At 36.9% G+C, this 20,383-nt stretch overlaps 1 protein-coding gene across 1 annotated transcript; it reads left to right on the top strand.

The window, feature by feature from the left end:
* Positions 1-254: 254 nt before the first annotated feature.
* On the top strand, positions 255-722 carry LOC113227127. The gene has a single exon (XM_026460005.1). It carries the CDS (start codon positions 255-257, stop codon positions 720-722), a length of 468 nt encoding a protein of 155 aa, XP_026315790.1.
* The last annotated feature ends 19,661 nt before the right edge of the window (positions 723-20,383 follow it).

The following is a 20,383-nucleotide window of genomic DNA, read 5'->3' as shown; positions in this document are numbered from 1 at the left end:
TTGATGGCCTTGTACGAGGTGCCCATATGAGCGAACAGCATCAACGCTCAGGGCAAAACCATGTTGCGGAGACCGCAATAGGTTCTAGCGGTCAGGGTATCGAGAACATACCGCACCACCTCTTACGAGGCGGACTGCGTCTTGGCAGGAACCCCACCGTGGAATCTGGACGCGGAGGCCTTGTCAGCCATCTATTGGCGGACATTGGAACTGAGGGCCAAAAGGGAAGAGCCACTTCTGGAGCACATTAATCGATGGCGGACAATTATGGGTGGAAGTGGCAAGAGAGGCTAGAGGAGCCGAGGTCTGGCCACTGGACCATCAGAGCGATTCGACCCATTCTGATAGAATGGGCGGATCGATCCTGTGGAGGAGTCTCCTTCCACCTTGCGCAGGTCTTGTCAGGGCATGGTTGCTTTGGCAAATACCTGTGCAGGGTGGGACGAGAAACGACTGCCGTATGCCATCAGTGTGGTTGCGCCGAAGATACGGCGCAACATACACTGCAGGCATGTCCGGCGTGGAAGGAGCAGCGGTCGTCTCTGACCGCAATGGTAGAAAACGACCTTTTCCTGCCAACCGTAGTTCGAGCTATGGTCGGTAGCGAGACGGCGTGGAGTGCGGTGGCCTCTTTCTGCACTGATGTAATGTGGCGGAAGGAGGCAGCGGAACGGGAGCGAGAGGAAGATCCTTCCTCTCATCCTATGCACCGCAAACGCTAGGGGCGCAGGCGGCTGGCTTATGCCCGCCAACTGCCGCCGTGAGAGTGAACCCTGGGAGTTACAAACGGGGGCTTTTGTCACCCATTACATTCACGGGTTGGTTGGTGTGCCAAGTATTCCCGGCATGCCACTAACGATGGAGGCGGAATGGTGATCAACTAGGGATGAGTCCGCAGATGGGGCCGTGGATCGTAAACCGCGTGGCCACAGCACCGTCACACGCGGGGTGTGGGAATACCCGGGGGTTTTTAGTGAGTAAGAGTCTCATATTACCACCGCGCCTCCCCGTGATGCGGTGATATCCATGACGGATATTCCCTTGGGAAAAAAGGGAAGAATTGCCACCTTACCTGTTTCTGCTGCCAAGCAAATATGTGATCATTACTGCGTTCCGGTTTCGAAGGATAAACGTGCTCGTAAAATTACAGGCACATGGGACTTGTTAACTTATGTCTCAGTGTCGGGCAATGTCCCTCAGATCTTTGTGATTTAAAGCTCTGAGTGGCACTGCAACTGTAAGGGACAAGCGTGTTGGTGGAACCGCCGTTATATTGGTATTTTATGCCAGCATCGAGGATAGGTATCTCGATTATGAGAGTACAAATTTATTAGAAATAAAATGCGTGATTGTTTTTAATACAACGATTCATTATAAAACAAAAATTATAAATTTGACTCGAAGAAAATGTATTAGTTAATATCATTATTTGTTCGTTACTTGTTTTAAATGCTTTATTATTGCTATTTAGGTGTAGGTCAATGCAAATAGATTCTCATGTTTATATAGGTATCGAGAAGGACATACTGACATTCTTCATTTAAGGCACTCTTGTTGAAACTACTATTTCACGTCATACTGAGCAAACGCTTAAATTCTGGAATGAAGGAATGACGCGTGCGACTCGCGCTGTGCAATGTAAATATCGTGCTAGATTATGCGAATGAGTGCGTCCGTTACACAGCGCGCGGCGAGCGTGCACACATGCAACCCTCGCTGCTACGTTTATATTATGAAGTTACACTACTTATTCTATTAGTCATCCAAACTAAACATTGTTCGAAGAGAACAAGACTCGTAATGCTGGCCTCACATTTGAACCCAGAAGTCACTACATCACATTTTTTTTATAATACTAAGTGACGGAACGAACAAGTCGTGTGCCTATTGGTAAGCGACACGCATGTCCATATTAGATGCAGTGCCACTCAGAGCTTTCAATATCAGAGATCTGGAGGCACTGTCACTGCGCCCGTGACCTAGACATAACTTGACAAGTCCCATTTCCCTGTAATTTCACCACCAACCTTACCCTTCAAAACCGAATCGCAGTAGGTAATGCTCACGCAGTAATTGGTGGCAGAAATACGTTAGGAGCTTTACTGCTAGTAAAAATGTACCTCACAAATTACGTGTTGTATCAATCAGTACGAGTGTATTATTTTACTATCTATCTCACAGGCTATCTATAAGTGACCAGCTTGTCGGTTTTCTATCGGATACATTTCGGAGAGTGTGCACAGGAACTCCACAATTTAGTTCCACCCTAAACATTACTCGTCGACTAGATAGTCCGGAACACTCCAGCCCTATGTCGTTGATATACCACCCTTTCGCACGAAGTGCTTTGCTCCCTCCGTTTTAATACGTACTGCAAAGGAATAGAACACATTACCAGCTACTGCTGCTAATCTGTGATTCCCGGTAACTACAATTTAGATCTATTCAAGTCCATGAGTGCAAAGGCATTTTTTTCTAGATAAACGTGTACCGTCATCGCTTTCACCGTATCATAATATAAAACAAAAAGATACTTTATCAATGTCATTTGACGATTTCATAAATCAGGGTATAGAGCAAAGTTGTATGGTTTTGTTATAATTACTTCTTTTAACTTATTTTTATCTCTTGAAGTAGTCAACTAAAGCCTCTCTATGAATATCGTATTATATGTATGGGAGCGTTGAATATTAAAATTTTGAATATTTCTAGTTTTATTATAAAATAGTTGGGCAGTTCTCATGAAATTCCGAAATTTGTGCTTTCGATATTTATGAAAATTATAAGGGGCAATTTGTATTAATTTTTTGTAAATTTCATAGTACTTATGCAAATAGTTTTTGATGATATAGTGGTCTCCAAAATAAATGACTTTTCAATTTAAAACAAGAAAAAGAGGTAGTTAGAACATTTGAGGTTGAGGGAATGACGAACTCAAAATAAACCAAGAAAAAGTAGCGTTATAAACTTACTTTTGGACTTAATATTTTGTGTAAGCTTACTGCTATGAATAACTAATATGAGTCTATAATTAATAAATAAAATCAAATGCTTAACTTATTTTTATATGATGTGAGGGAATGACTGTCAAAAATGTTACTATTATAATTTTAAATTAATATTTTCATAGTAGAATTTTTCTACACATATAAGTTTAATATCGTCATTTTGAAACGTTTACAGTGCTTGCTATCTTTCGAAAACTTATAAGTGCATTTACCAAAGATTAAAAATGCGTTCACAAATCGAGTGAAGGTCAAAGCGTGAGGGAATGATATTTTGGTTGGGACATGAATACATTTTTAAAATTTATCGTGTTTTTACCACAGGATAGCTTTAATTTCGCAAAAACATATTGTATTTGATCGAATATTAAAATTTAAATGTTATTTTTGTTAAACGTGTTGATTTACAGCACAGAACGTGTTTGATTGTCGAACTTGGGACATGTGAGGGAATGATTTTGGCGACACTTTCGCATTATTATTATTTTTATTTAAATAAAGTAACCAATATTTTATGTAGGCATTAGTGGCATTTGAATTATAATTTGCAATTTTTGCGGCAAGAATCAAATACTTTTTTTATAAAGCTAAAGGACAAGAATTTCGAGATTTTATGAAAATTACCCAATTATTGTTGTCGTTTTACTTATTAGGTATCGTACTTCGATATCAGTTTAAAGGTTTTTGATGTCTCTTATATTTACGGAATAATCGCCTTACATACACCCTGTGTAACATAAAAAGTTAAGATTACATGACTGAATTAAGCCCTTGTGTTATTAAATCATCCTACGACCAAAGAACAAATGTTAAAGTTTTATGTCTAACTTGAGCTAAGAAACTCGCGTTACGTTGAATAAAGTTTAAATTTATCTGTAGTTCGGTGGCATAACAAAAATGACAAAATAAAACACATGTACTTGGTATTTCTTCAATATCTTGTAGTATTTTATTTTTATTACATATCATGATGGTTTCACTACCAGTTTGTTATTATTATTGACATAAAGATCGAACAAATACAAAGAAAAATTTCAATCGCTCCGATTGGACTAGAACCAGCGCCTGTCGCCTTAACGTGGTTACCGCACTGTCAATTGAGCTACGGATTGAGTCAGCAGATCTTACGAACTTCTTTATATGCTTACTGCGTGTCTTTGTGTTGGGTTTAAACGGCTGTTTAGCCGTAGCGCCACCTGTGGAAAGTTATGAAAGTTGCTTCACCTCTACAAGACAACTGACAGAAATGTCGCAATACTAAGAGTCGATACAACCTCAAATGGCTTTGCTTGATTCCGCATAACAGTGAAAGTGTCGAATCCATCACATTGAAAAAATTATATACTAAAATTGAGGATGTACCTACACTGATTGGTGTACGGTGAGAAAACAAAATTCCTAAAAATTTTCACAATAAAACACAAACTTACCTCGAAATTTTATAAGAAAACCTTATTCAATAGATACTTTACGTATACCAATGATTTTTATATCAGCTGAATTAAATAAAAGTGTACAGTATACGGTACATATTTTTCAAATAGCTTTTATTTCATTAGTAAAAAAAATAAATTCTGAAACAAAGCCAGCATCCTTGCTGCTCGACCCAAGGGCAATGAACCGTATTAGTACGGAAAGATTTAGAATTTGAGCTGAGGTAGCATCGACTCTTAATTGCAATTATTATTTTAATTGAATATCATGTTTTTACTACCATCATATTCGTCTATTTTTTCTGAAAGTACTTGACTAGTTTGTTATTATTATAGATACAAAGATCGAACAATTAATACAAAAAAGAATTCATTCTTTTCGACTGGACTCGAACCAGCGTCTGTCGCCACGACGTGGCTACCTTATATGGTATTTTTATCAAGGGAATTTATTTTTTATCAAATTAAAGACCTTAGTGGAGCGAAATCGGCTTGAACTATTTAGAAAAAGCTTTTTATCCGTGCGATAAGACTGAAAAAGGCGTTATGCTTCCGCTCGGACCGTTTACGTAAACCGTCTGTCTCTTTCACTCTTATTACGTGGACAGAAAGCTTTTTCTGGCCAACTCAGTGGCATTCCCCATCAATATGTGTGATATCCCTATAGCGTTCTAATATCATTTTGTATTTAATATTAGGAACTAAACCCCCAAGCAAATGTACTTCTAATAAATCTCGTTCCAATCTACCTTCAAAAGTGAGTGAGTCTATTGTTGTTCTTATTTTTTAGCTTACGTAAAACCTGTTATCTCTAAAACAAATAAACAAGAATTTATATTTTCCACTCTCTTTCAATACCGATTAAGGTCAAAAATTGCATATGGTAGCATCATTACGGCCTCTCATGTTAATAGGACGCATCATTAGGGAAATCTCTTGTTCGCTCTAATTTGTCGTTTACTCCGCAATGGATGCGTGAAAATTAAATGGCTTCGTTTTTACTGAGTTAATGGGTTCCTCGTTATCTACTAATATCTTTATTATGAAATAAGTACAAACGAGAGTACTTTAAATTTGATTATGTAATTACGCAAAATAATATCCCATTAATACTCTTTGGCAATGACTACAGCCAGCTTACAAAAAAAAATTCACGAATCATTATAAAGATGAAATTGTTGACGACACTGGCGGTGACGAGTCTGGGTCATCACCAGACTGGGTTTGATTCACGGTAAAACCAATTTGTGTAATGAACTCTTCTAAATTACCTATTCCTCCCACACCCGCCAAGCAGTAATATGAGCATTACTGCATTCCGGTATCGGTGAAATTACAGGTATATGGGACTTGTCACTGATTCGTCAGTTTTACGTCTCATGGTGCCTGACGGGAGTAGTGGCACTGAGTGCCTCTCAGATCTTTGCGATTTAAAGCTTTTAGTGCCACTACAACTAATGGGTGTAGGTGCGTCGTTTAGGGTTCGTTCGTTATGCCCCCGGTTTGTTAGTCCCCAGTGGTATGTGCCCTCGATTTTAATAAATTTTGCATCAACTTTTTTATCAGATATCTAGTCTATTTGCATTAAGTACTGTTAACAACTAAAATGTTTATGTTTCAGTCATGACTTCATTACTATAGGTTGTTTATAAACTTGTATTGGTAAAATAGTACCCATCTAGTAAAATGCGAATTATTCATAAACTTACTAAAAAAAGTTATTTTGATTTATAGAATTATTTTTATACTATCTTGTTAAGTTGTTACTGTATTAATAAATAATTTGAATAATTTTGACTTGTAATTATTTGATCCAGTGTACCAAAAAGGTTTTATATTAAGTTCATGTTATTTCAAATTATTTTCATAGCGGCTAATATTACATTTTTTTTTTGTTTTGTAAAAGCAGTTTTATGTCTGCTAGTTCATTTTATTACAAAAATAGCTCTGAATTACATTTATCGTACCTAACCCAAATTGGGGGCATACACCACGGGGGTATAATAAACCTGGGGCATAACGAACGAACCCATCATTTACCACCAAGCATACGACTTATTTGTCCCGTCACCTGATAATATAAAACATTTTGTAGTTTGAGACCAGTCATTGGTGTAGTTGTGTGACATATATTGTATCATATAATATATGTCAATAATTAATTAATTAATATCACTTCGATAATTTCTTTTGTTTTATTTTTTTTTAATTTAAAAAATTCAAGGTGCCTGAACTCATTCCATGTGATTATATCAGTTTAACAGTCATAGTTCAGTTGGAGAAAGATTGCTTCTCAATTGGGATGTGGATAGTTCGAATAGATGTAACGGAATGTACCCATGTTATTATTTTCTAAGCTCCTAACATTTGTGAATTTTAATAGGAATATCTCTCGCTAACGATAAAGGAGAAACTAAAGGTTTACAGACCCTGGAAAACGTGCCAAGTCCACAACCCACATTGGGCCACTGTAGTGAACTATAATGCTTAAACCTTCTCCTTGACCTGTCACATGTCCTAGAGGCACATGGTATCCCCAAAGACTTTCATAAAGGAGAATGCCTACGAACAGTACTTTTAAAAGAGATGTTGTTTCTCAATAATTTGCAAACAAAAAATCAAACTAAAATATTTCAAGTATTTGAGCTTTTTTGCTAAGAAATACCTTTCCGGATTAATATATTTTAAATTAATAAACAATTTAACCACCGTTTTACAACTCAACCACATTCCGCCATTTATGTTAGTGTTGGGGCAAAGTAAAGATCGTCTGAAATCGATAGATTATGTTATATATGTGTATACTATAAATTGTTTTATTTATTCTTCATCTAACGTTACTTAAAAAGATGGATTTGTTGCTGTACCGCGCGTTTGTTGTTGTTGTTATCATTTTATTCATACGCTATAAACAATTAAGCTACTTTACGCTGCATTCGGCTTGGCCAAGCAACGTCTTAAGCTGCGCTGCGCTGCATTCGGCTTGATCTCGTCGTATAAGGGTGACGACGAGACGGTTTTCTTCATGGCCTAAACCATTTTGTGTACCTTCTAATAACAATTATTATGAGTATGGAGCACGGAAGGACATGAGCAACAAAGATTACATCGAGAGCGTCATCTGTACCGCGTCGCGCAAGCTTGGCATCCTGAACAAGGTGCACCGATTTTTTACTCCAGAGCTGCGATACCTGTTGTATAAAGCTCAGGTCCGAAGCAGCATGGAGTACTGTTCGCACCTTTGGGACGGCTCTGCCAAGTACTTGCTCGATGCCCTAGATGGACTGCAGCGCTACGCCTTCCGTGTTGTCAACGATCCTCATGTAACTGAGCATGCGGAGTCGTTACAGCTTCGCAGAGATATAGCGTCTCTTAGCGTATTCTATCGTCTGTACCACGGTGAGTGCTCTGAAGAGTTATTCAACCTTGTCCCTTCCTCTCCTTTCCATCAGCGGACCACCCGTGCCGGACTGCGTTGCCACAGTTGGACGGTCAGTTCAATACCGTCCCGCACTAAAAAGTTTGGCAATTCGTTTTTATGCCGAACCATCAAATTGTGGAACCAACTCCCGGCGCATGTATTCCCTCCCCTCTATAACATCGGGTCCTTCAAACGTAGTGTGAAGAAGCATTTGGCCAGACCGGCAAAATGATAGTGACGGAGTGAAGATATTTGTGTTTTCCATCCGTTACTCTCATCTCTGGACTGTATTCGCACTTTCCATCAGGCGCGGTGCAGTCATTTTGCCGAGTCACAATAAAAAAAAAAAAAAAAAAACTAAGCCTTCCCAATTTCCACGCAAAAGTTCTTTTAAATCCAAATCTAGTAAGCTACTCAAAGGCCATATTTCTGTGCTTCTACTATAACCTAAAAACCAAACACATTTTCTTCAATATCTATATAAACATTAACTCCTGAAATTAATATTGACCTAACTTCGTACATGTAATTCACCAAGGCTACATAAACAAAAAAAGGTATTTTCATCAGGACACAAAAATATTAGAGTCAGTACTTTTGTCCATACTGTAATGGGCAATCTCCTTTTTTAATATTAACCTCTCAAGCAAATGGTCTTGAATTCGAATCCGGGCTTGCACCTGTAAGTTTTTAAAAATTTATTTGCGAATTTAATACGAAAGTTTTTGATGAAGGGAAACATCGCGAAGAAATCAATTTAATTATGTGTGTGAAGTTACCAATCCGCACTGGACTCATGTAACTGCAGCCACAAGCCTTCTCTTTGTGTCTAGCTGTATACTTATATAGGCTATCTGCTTTTTTAATGGTCTACGAAAACACAACCGCGCGTTAGAGACACCACGTGACTCTAGAACACTACAATACCCTAATAGAGGAGACACCAATAACACATGGATGACTATGATAACATTAGTTGGAAATCAAATACCTACACCGCCCGCTGCTACAGTATTTCCTGTCACATACTATCCTCTTAAATATACTTTAATATACGAGCAAATGCACTACAGTATTATGAAACTTCTGTATATAGTACAGGATATTACTGCAGCGAACGATAACAATGAATAATTTTCCTTGAGGTAAACAATGAAGTATAAAAAAAATTGGCTAAACTCACTGGGTACTTTCAATATTGGAAAATAGTTTCGTTCGATAAACTGATTGATGATGAATACTAATTCAATGAATATCACAAAATGAATACTACTCTACGTACTCGTATTGCTTTTTAATAAAGAAAGCTTAATGTGAATAAATAGAATAGCATCAAATAGAGAAACTTCACCAGCAAATAAGTTAACCACATAAACAATTTATATACGTACAACAAAGAAAATAGGGGCATGGATAAAGAATTCTAGCATCGCACATATCTTTAACGTCTTCCTAGCAGCTTAGAAGCGTCCTAGTTGACGCTAAAATATTTCAATTGTCATGCCAGTACAAAGTTGGGCATAGCACACATCCTTGTGGAACCCCGGTATTCAACAGCGAACAAGTAATAAACAGAATAAGGATGTGCAGTTTTACAAAAACTTTCTTCCCATCACAGGTATAAACAGAAAACTTTATAAATTCAATCTCTGAAGGGCTTTAGTCTACTGGTTTTATTCCGACATAAGTATTCACATTTAGTTAACGCGTGTAGACAACGAAATGCAAATAAAAAAGAACGAGTGGCTTTAATGAACAAAATAAACGGAAAGGTTTTTATTAAAGTTACTTTATTAAAAAATTTAATATAGGTGCTTTGTTAAAGCCTACACAGTAGATTTATTACAAACGTAAATTATTACGAAAAAAGGCTAATTCATAGTTTATTTTTATCATACCAAGTAAACGCCTAGTAAACTCACTTAATATTAACGAATTTCAACAGTTAATACTGCACGACGCCTTTAGAGGAATCTTTTATTTCTTGCGTATCTATTTATAAGTCTTCGTGGATGTTAGTAACCAAATTGAATTGTTATGTTTCTCTTATTATCGATCAACAAACAAATAAAATATTCTTATAACTGGCCTTAAGATAGTTCGATCAAAATAATAATTGTTATTTGTTATGCAAGGCTGCAAAGTTATTGTTTGACGCGAGTGTTTGAATTGAAACCTGGGCGTAGCGAGGGTTTCAAGCCTCGAGACGTAAAACAAGTTTGCAGCCGAGCGAAACACATAACTTCTCACCTCACTACAGCGAGGAAAATGATAAATGAAAGAAAAACAGCTGAACTATAACAAAATAATTTACTAAACAAAATTACTTCTCGTTGTCAATTTCATGTCAACTATAATAAGAGTAAATTATAGGGGAGAGTCAGTTATATTGTACCAGTTTTGCCTTAGACTCGGGTATTTCGTTTGTAAAGCGACTTACACAGATGAACGAATACGTCCAATAAAGTCCAATATCTTGGCCACCACGGGCAGACAAACCAGTGTCTTACTTTTATTATAACATCGCAAAATATATGTTTTTGCTGAAGTTTGCCATCGGTACGATTTATCCGACTATTTGTTTAAATCGTACCACAGGAAAGTAGAAAAAAATAAACAAACTAAAAAGTTTGATAAAAAAAAAGTTTGATAAAAATCAAAATATTTATTTTTGGCATCATTAAAAAATTTAACTCCAAGTTATATTATTAAAGATCAAATAAAACTGTGTATTATATTTTCCACTTAAATTTAAGAAAAAAAACTAATAGGTATTAGTGGAAACGGCTAACACAAATGTTTGGATTAGAAGTGCATGTCTCAAACCTTTGATAACGAACACATTGAATCCAGTCCACTTTTGGACCCTTTTTATTACTAACAACGATTGCATTTTGCACAAATAGTCTCATATCACTATTTTCTTTTTATTTTCTTTGTTTGCTCTTTGGTCACTCTTGGATCTTACAATTATTATTTTTTTACTTTTATTTTAGTTTTCTTCCGCTTTCTTGTCTTTCCTTTTTCTTTTCTAGTTGATTTTTGTAAAGACTGGATGTATTTCTATAGCTCTCAGTATAATATTTTGTTCACAAGTCCGTTAAATCGTACCGGTACAATATAAAAAACTACGGGTGGTAGAATTTAACGAACTATATCATTTAAAAAAAAAAGAAACGTAACCATAAAACAATTCGCAAAAATCCACAATAAACCAGTTTAATTTTGTGGGTAAAATACGTAGACATCGTTATTTTTGCTTACCTTTCGTCACGCGTTACGTCCTTATAAATTAATATGAAAATTTAAATCGAACTCTAAAATATTTTTTTCGCTTGTACACACAGTTTTCGATAGATGCCGACTCGAAATGGCGGGCTATTGGGGGAATTACAGGGAGCATGATTTGATGCTACCAGTGCAAAAGACTAGCCATTTAGTAGGAAATTTAAAAGTGGTACGATTTAAACGGCGGTACGATATTGACGACTGTCCCCTACCAACGGATTTGTATTACATAATATATGTCAAATCGCGTGGCATTATGTTTATCGAAAGAAAAAGTTAGGAGCACCACAGTCCATCGTCAAGCTCGAATTTCAAAAAACTTTTCCGCGCTGGAAAAATCGTTTTTGCGCGCAGATTTCTAATAAGAAAGTAAGTTTTTCCGAACTAGTGAGGTGAAAAATAAATTGTTGTTTGAGCTAGTCTCTGCTAATCACATTCAGATTGGCGTTTCTCCACTACCTACTCCGATCCGACATCCAATTTGCTTGTAAAATATCTAAACCTCGCGCTTGAAAAATTACTTTCCCAACCGGTCCATTTATTCTGACAACAGTCTTCTATAAACTTCAATGACGACATGACAATAATGAAATGATTTATGCCTGCCGAAGTACTAGAGAAAAAGACTACAGAGAACTGATTTCAATAACGAACATGAAGAGTGTGGCAAAGAGTTTTAATGATTATTATTTTGCCATGTACATACTGCCACTGCGCCCGTGACTCTGAGACATCAGTTAAAAAGTCTCATGTGTCTGTAATTTCACTAACATACTTACCCCTTAAACCGTTATCTTGAATATGACGCCATGTGTCAAAAAACGTCATTTTGACATTATCATTTTAAGATAAACTCTGTAGTTTAGTTTGACATATGTTTCAGAGGAATGAAATTCCGTAAGTCGCAGTCGTGGATGTCAATTTGACATCGAATACAAATATCAAATTCTCAAGTGACGTCTTTTTTTAATGATACCTACTGACGGGATGAACTAGTCATATGCGCCTGTCCATAGCAGTTGCAGTGACACTCCGTGCTTAAATCGCAAATATACGAGGGACATTGCCACTGTGCCCATCACCTAGAGACTAAGTTGACCAGACCCATGTGTCTGTAATTTCGCACACACCCTCACTCGTCAAAACCGGAACACAGTAATGCTCACATTACTGTTTGGCGGCAGAAATAGGTGAGGTGGCACTACTTTCCAGGACGAACTCTTTAACAAAGAACTTTCTCTACTGTTACCAAAAATAAGGTAAATGATGGTTGAATCGTGGAAACGACAAAATATACGTGTTAGTCTTTCTACCAATAGTGCTTTTCAATCTAAACGGATAGAAACAACCAAACTTTGTTGAGAGATAGTTTACTTTCTAACTTTATATGAAGTATGTAACAAAGTCACCACAATTTACACTTTGTATACTAAGTGTGGTAGTAGAGAGTTTATCCTTTTGTACTCTACAACCGAAAGATAGTCTTTTGCACACAAATTACTCAATTCCAGTGTTAGGTTAGATTAAAGAAAGACGATGTTGATGATACACCACATACATACGTACAATCTCACGCACACATCAACACAACACACAACCTTAGCCATATCGTGTTATCGATAATTCATTTGTCACTAAGAAATTACATATATATATACGATCAAATTGGTTAGATTCAGGCCTAAATCTACATGTTTGAGCGAAACTCCCAATTTACCCTACTAAATATATCTATGTAATCAGAACTGGCATATACTTACAATGATATTGTTATAAACTCACGGTTATTTAAATAGGGCAATTGGCGTATAAACTGCTTTTTACTCGTTTGTACGATCTTATTTAGTTTTTATGCTAAAACTAACCAACTTTGTATTTAGCTACCCAATTTTAAGTTATGAAGATGAGCTTGGAAGGTATTCAATTACATGTATCCAAAATAAATCTTATTAGAAAGTTCTCTTGTCTACGTAAGCAGTTGTTTACGTAAGTACGTTTTGTAAAAAAAAATATTAAATAAAGAACAAGTCCATGAATTGAGCAGATATAAATATGACATAAATTCAGGTGACAAAAATCTAGAAATTCATACATTTTACATGCTTCTATTTTTTACATTACATAATTTTACATATTAGTTGTAATAGAGCTGCTTGTGAAAGAGTTCGTCCAGGGAAGTACTGTCATCTTACCTATTTCTGCCGCCATGCAGTAATGTCAGTACTACTGTATTCCGGTTTTGAAGGGTAAGGGTGCTGGTGAAAATATAGTCACATGAGACTTGTCAACAAACGTCTCAGAGTGACGGGCGCAGTATAAGTGCCCTTCAAATCTTTGCGATTTGCTCTGAGTGGCACTGTAACTGTTAAGGATAGGTGTGTAGCTTACGATCAGGCGCACGACTTGTTCGTCCCGTCACTTGATATTATAAAAATAACATACACTCATTCATATGTACTGAGGAGGTGGAAATATTTCAAAACGCGCGTCACGCTTTGGACTTAGGGCGCATTTATTCGACACCAATTTCATCGCGCCGTGCGGCGACCGCGTGCGTCTGTCATGGCAGAATACGCTCTATCTATTTAGCTTTTACGTTTTAACTTAAATGAGCGTCCCGCACGCGGGCGAGTCTGGCTTGAATTTGGTCTACGCGGCGGCCCGTGCGGCGGCCCCACGGCGACCACGCGGTTGTATTATTCAAAGGAATTTAAATATTGTGCCTAGTGAATAGAATTCAAATTCGCCACTAATGTACATGAAGGTATGGGAACCGGGAGGTCTCCGCTCGGCGGCCGCACAAAAACTTTCTCCTCGTGTAACTGGAGAAGTATCCGTTCAGATTATCCTTCATTGCAAGTACTTGCGGCGCGTTTCCTTTCGTCATCTGAACGTTTCAACGCGCGTCAACGTGTCGCGTGTGCCGTGCCGAGACGCGCGGCAGCTGTGCGTCCGTCTGAACTTAAACTTATGAACTCTTTATAGGTCGCTATGGTCACGTGTCAGTCAAATACACGTGATTACACCGGGAAAAGTTTCATTACTTATTCTCTAAGTTCTTAAAAATGTATAAACGGCCACGTGACCGTGGGACCTGTAAAAAGGCCGAAACATTGGTAGTTTGAAAAATATATATATGCCATTTAAATCAGCTTTCAAGTTCACCTGGGGACTGCTTCGCCTTATAGGCATAAGGCAAAGTCATTATTCCGATAATGGTTTTACATAAAAGACGATTACGTGCGAGAATACGTGAGGAGGCCTCGACAGAGGGGGCTTTAGAAATATATTCACAATTGCACTATAGAGATCCCTGAACTATATTTTCGTTCGGATCAAAATGTTTCTATAATGTTTACTTTTCTGAGATACAATTTCTGTTCTATTACTTTACTTACCGTAACAATAGGACATTGTGGTTGTATTTATAAATACCGAACTGTACGACGTCGGTGGCATTTCATTAATACAGCAAGTAACTTTTGTGTTTGTGCCTTAATTCAGAATTGTATCATATTTTTTATTATGTCCCATTTTCCGCTCAAAAATGCGAAAATGTGGACAAACTTTGGACACTCAACTCACTGCTGAGCGAATTTAAATATTGAATTAATGATTTACGGTCTGTATTCGTGCACGGGGTACTTTTGTCCGTGTACCTCACGAACGAAGTCATGGACGGTAGCTAGCCTTTAATATTCTCAAGTAGCTCCGAGTACGAGCCGACTTAAATAAACCAATCCTCATTATTATGTATTCAGCCCGTTACGCTTTAGAAGTTGTGCCTCCAGTGATTTTAAAGAGACGCTGTAAAACGAAATAAATTAATGTACTGGAAACAAAAAGACATTTAGAAATTGTCTTAGTTATTTGTTAGAATTAGTTTAGTAATTTATCTTTCGCAATATATATATAAAAAGTCTACTAAAAAAGGCACAATCACAGACCTTTCCAAAAACAAAGCTTTTCTCCTAACCGTATGGTTACTATATACACTTGGCAATCGAGTTAAGGGTGGCACGAAAGCTGCAGTGTAATACACAAAGGACAACGCTCATCTGCCCAAGTTTATTCATACGTTTGTCAATTTATTCGACACCCCTATTTGCACCCAAAAAAGCACGTAGTAAATCCCCTATTTTTGGATCAATAAGGCACACATCAAGTACGCACTATGGTGATAATTTTTTTTTATAAGTAAATATTTTTCTTTCATTTGACCTCCATCTCATCTGATGGAAAACGACGATGAGATCGACGATGTAGCATGCACATTTAAATAGTGCCTATTCACTCTCGCCTTGAAAAGGTTCAAGTTATAGCGTTCAGGGAATATGTCTGCAGGCAGGGAATTCCACTCCTTTTGCAGTTTGCCATATAAATGTGGAAGCGAATTGCTTCGTGCGAATCTTTGGAATATCCACAACATAGGCGTGGAACCCCTGCCTACGGTGATGAAATGGGAAAGGCGGAATTAAATCATGTAATTCCATCGTACACTCTCCGTGACATATTCTGTAGAAAACCGATAAGTAGGCAAATTTACTGCGGTGTTCAAGGTTCTGCAGCTTTACCGCTACTAAATTCGAGTCTATAGGTATAGGTATAAGCCTTTTGGCACGCTTTTCTAGTGAATTCAGTGTGGCCAGTTGGTTTTTAGCAAAACCATCCCACAGGTGCCAGATGTACTCCATATATGACCGGACTTGTGCTTGACACAGTTGAAGCAACTATCGCGGTGTGAAGTATCGCCTCACTTCGAAAAGGATGTCAAGCTTAATGGCAGCATCATAAATCTTAGTAATCTTTAGTAGTAATAGAGCTCATTGTGAAAGAGTTCGTCCAGTGAAGTACTGCCACATTACCTATTTCTACCGCCACGCAATAATGTGAGCATTACTGCGTTCCGGTTTTGAAGAGTAGGAGTGCTGATGAAATACAGGCGCATGGGACATATCAACTTACATCTCAGCATGACGGGCGCAGCGACAGTGCCCCACAGATCTCTGCGATTTAAAGCTCTGAGTGGCACAGCAACTGCTATGGACAGACGTGTCACTTACTACGTCTGTCACTTACTATCATAAAAAAACTCATCTCGCGTATGCTCATCCCGGGTGTCTTGATACAGATATGATAACTACTAACAGACATGATACTTATTCCAGTAAAAACTCTACATCACATTGGAGTGTGAAGGGAATGTTATTCAAAAACCCACTTTAATTCAGAGAGGATTTCATTATGCTGGAAATTAAATTGAACGCGTGTGATCATTCGTGCGCCCGCGGACTCGTAATATGTAGATTTCATAACGGTAATGAGGGACCGTTCTGCTCGTTCCTCTAGAATGCAAATAACACTTCTTACTTTTTTGGAGAGTGCGTCGAATTTTATGAGAAATAAGGGTTTTATATTAAAAGGCTGTTTCTGGGTAAATCTTTTGTCAGGACAGTGTAAAATTGTAATTTATACTAGAATTTTAGTAGCAGTGATTTACAGGAATTGCAAAACGGTGCACATTTGCTACGTAGGAAAATCGATTGGACTATTTATATCGTGAAATAAAATCCAAAAGAATTAATAGGTACTAAATATCTAAAGCTTAAAACAATTGCCTAAAACATTTATAAGTAGACCTTTTTTTTTGCGATTTTGTTTTTCAAATTTCCAGTGACTTGTCATTTGGTTTATGTTCAAATGAATATCAAAAATAACGTTCTTAAAAGGTCATTTACAGTGTTTTGATATTCCTGACTTTAAATTTAGAAGTAACAAAAGCTGGCAACTTCTGTATCAGAGGTTCTTAAATAATCTCAACACAGTTTCTAAATAATTAAATCGTTATAATTAAATGTAAAATCTTGGGAGTTGTTGTAAACAAAATTTACTACATAAATATGTATGAGTATATTATATATATATATATATATATATATATATATATACATATATATATGTATATAAATACTTATAGGATTGTAACCCTACCTTTTTTTTTTACTTAGTCGACCTTTCCATTTATTATTTAAGGTGTCAACCTTTATAAGATATTTTATTGCTATCCTTCTCCAAGAATATCTAAGTAAAACTTACTTCTCGTATGTCAGAGCTCTGGAAAGATTAGAAAATAGTGCCAATTAATAGCAAACCAAGTTACTGCTAGGTTTAGTTCCAGAATAATGGGTGAGGGTAATTGATGTAGTGCATTAAGTAACGGCCGACGTCGCACGATAATGCCCGAGAATATGTCTTCGGTCTAGGAACAACATAAAATATCTGCGAAGTTGGTTGTTCCTTAGGGATATATGAACTAAATTTCTAAAGAATTTAATATTTTTTTCGTAACTGATCTGTGACTCTAATCTATCTACTCGAATCTAACATATGACTTATTATAATAAAAAAGACGTGAGAACGAAAAACACAATCTGCATAATTATAAATATTATAGCAGATTCAAATGACATAGGGCTGTTTTATATTGCCTGTTCGTCGATGTAGACGGTCTTCAAGCATGCAGATGTCAGAGCACGAGAACAACTTAACAAGGCCTCTCCTCAATCTGTTTTTGAGTCAAAATAAAGTAGCTAAATTATAGCAGCTTTAAGCAATTTAGCCACATGAGTTCAAAGTCAGAGACACTAACACGATAAAGCAGAATTTATTTTGAATATGGAACAAAAAATATTTCGATACACGCAAAATGTATTTGTTAAATACTAACAACCTCGAACGATTAGATAACTAAAAGCATAAACCACAAATTTATTTCATGACTTTTAAAAAAACAATAAATTTACAAAAATAAACTTTTTAAGTTTTTATTGTCCTAACCTTAGAGGATGGAAAAAAATTGCTTTCCATAGTCTAAGGTACTAACTGACACTTTTTAGGTCTGTATTTGGTAGTAAGTTGTTTAGCAACGCCTATCGCGCGGTTTTTTTTTGCTACCGCACAAAGTTATCACCAAAGCGATTTGTTTTAATATTTTTATTTTTGTACGACAATAAAATGTAACGAATTATTTTTTTTTTAAATATGACTTAATTTAAATTATTATTTTATTTAGAACATTATTTAGAACAAAAATTGTTGATTATGATGTTAGTATATACTATCCTGCGAGTTAGTTAATATTTTACATTTAACCCAGTACATTTTTTAAAAGTAAGCCCCCTTTGGAAATTATTCATCGTCTGTGATTCGTTCGCAAAAGTCCCTTAAAGGTTTTAAGACGACTTGAAAAATAAAACACAAAAGGCAACATCGACCAGTTTCAAATTAAAAGAAATTTAGGTTCGTTAACGTAATTCTCGGGGTTTATGTAATTTAAAATTTAAATTGTATTTTAATAAGTTTCTCTTTTCATGGTTAATAATCCGTTAAAAGAATTTTGTGAGTACCGCGATAACGAAAATTAGTATTTGTAAATAAATTCTTTCACAAAAGAACTGACCTGAGCAGTGGCGTTTCTGTTGATATCGAAATTCTGAGTGACTCGATGAGATGTAGTTAGGGAAAGTTACTACATACGTTACAGAATCAACACGCTGAAAAGCCAATCGTCTAACAACGAGCCATCAACGAACAGACAACTAACGGGTGAGATAACTTTTCGAAATGGGTAAAGTAGAGTGGAATCGTACCTAATGGCGTGAAAGTTAGGAAAGCGACACAATCTGTTATCCTATCATGTATCGTATATGAATAATAAATACCAGTGCTTTATTATACTCTGTTATTTTTTTCAAGACGGAGTAAGATAACAGTCATTTTTCTTTGCCTTTCAAAAGTGAAATGGATAGATATTTCATCTACAATGAGGTAAAATACTATTTATCACTTTTATACGTAATTCTAAGCGTTCGTTGGTACACAGATAAATGTCGTGACTTTTTGACGTCTCGACCTCATCTGTTAAAGGGCAATAAATAAAACAACTTTTCAAACTTAAAAAACACGAAAATGGATTATAAAATGTATTACAAAACGGTAATAAAGAACGGCATTATGTTCACAGCTAAGCTAAATCAAATTAACAATCAATCACAAAAAGTGTAATGAAAAGCCTAAAAGCGTCTTTACAAAATTCATGACGACATCGTAATCTTCAAACACCCAGCAAACTAGAATGGGAAAAGTGCTAAACGCCCAATGTCCTAATGCCTGTCCATAGCAGTTGAAATGCGTCTCAGAGCTTCAAATCGCAAAGATCTGAGGGGCACTGAGACATAAGTTGAAAAGTCCCATGTACCTATAATTTGACCAGCACTATTAGCCCTTCAAAACTGGATCACAGTAATGCTCACATTACTGCTTGTCGGCGGAAATAGGTAAGGTGGCAGCAGTGGCGTAGCGACACACACACACGCACGCACACACGCACGCACGCACGCACGCACGCACGCACGCACGCACGCACGTACGCACGCACTCACGCACGCACGCACGCACGCACGCACACACACACACGTACACACACACACACACACACACACACACACACACACACATACACACACACACACACACACACACACACACACACACACACACACAAAACACATATACACACACACACACACACACACACACAGAAACCGGGGGGCGAGCGCGGCCGAGCCTAACTAATTCAAATTATTTCTTTTGCTTAACATTAGAAAATAAATTTCCCTATTTGAGAAAATGATATCCCGAATAACACAAAGCTAGCGATGGCAGGGGAACATAACAATCGAGCCGAACCTGCTTGAACGAACTACTTTCGTAACCATGAAACAAAGGGGGCCCGGGCGGCAGAAATCGACGCTACGCCACGGGGAGGCAATACTTAGCTGAACTAACCCTTTTACAAGGGGCTCTCTACTGCTACTAAATATAATTATTATAATTATATAATTACATGCTTCAGGCCCAAGCATACTTATGCCCTCAATTTTGCATAAAAAACATATTTTTCTAGATAACTTATATAGTTTATAGAATACTGGTATAAGCGCTAAATTTGAATGCGATAATCTCATTATAATGGACACTGGGCACTTACGTGATCTCAGGAATTATATTGTCTATGTCTATTATACACATTGTAAGGATACACAATTATATCAGCAACGTGCCTAATTATTAAGTCGACAGACGTTATGTATGTCAAGTAACATAATTAAACTTTACCAATTTAATATAAATTTTGCAAATCTTTGCGCGCATCTTTGGAAACTTTTTAATTGAAT

Source organism: Hyposmocoma kahamanoa, unplaced genomic scaffold, assembly GCF_003589595.1.
Source record: "Hyposmocoma kahamanoa isolate Upper Pololo Valley unplaced genomic scaffold, ASM358959v1 202, whole genome shotgun sequence".
Taxonomy (NCBI): domain Eukaryota; kingdom Metazoa; phylum Arthropoda; class Insecta; order Lepidoptera; family Cosmopterigidae; genus Hyposmocoma; species Hyposmocoma kahamanoa.
This window is presented reverse-complemented; position numbering and strand designations above follow the sequence as displayed.

Coding starts and splice junctions, on each gene's coding strand:
- LOC113227127 (XM_026460005.1), top strand. CDS start 255: ATGGCGGACAATTATGGGTGGAAGTGGCAAGAGAGGCTAGAGGAGCCG.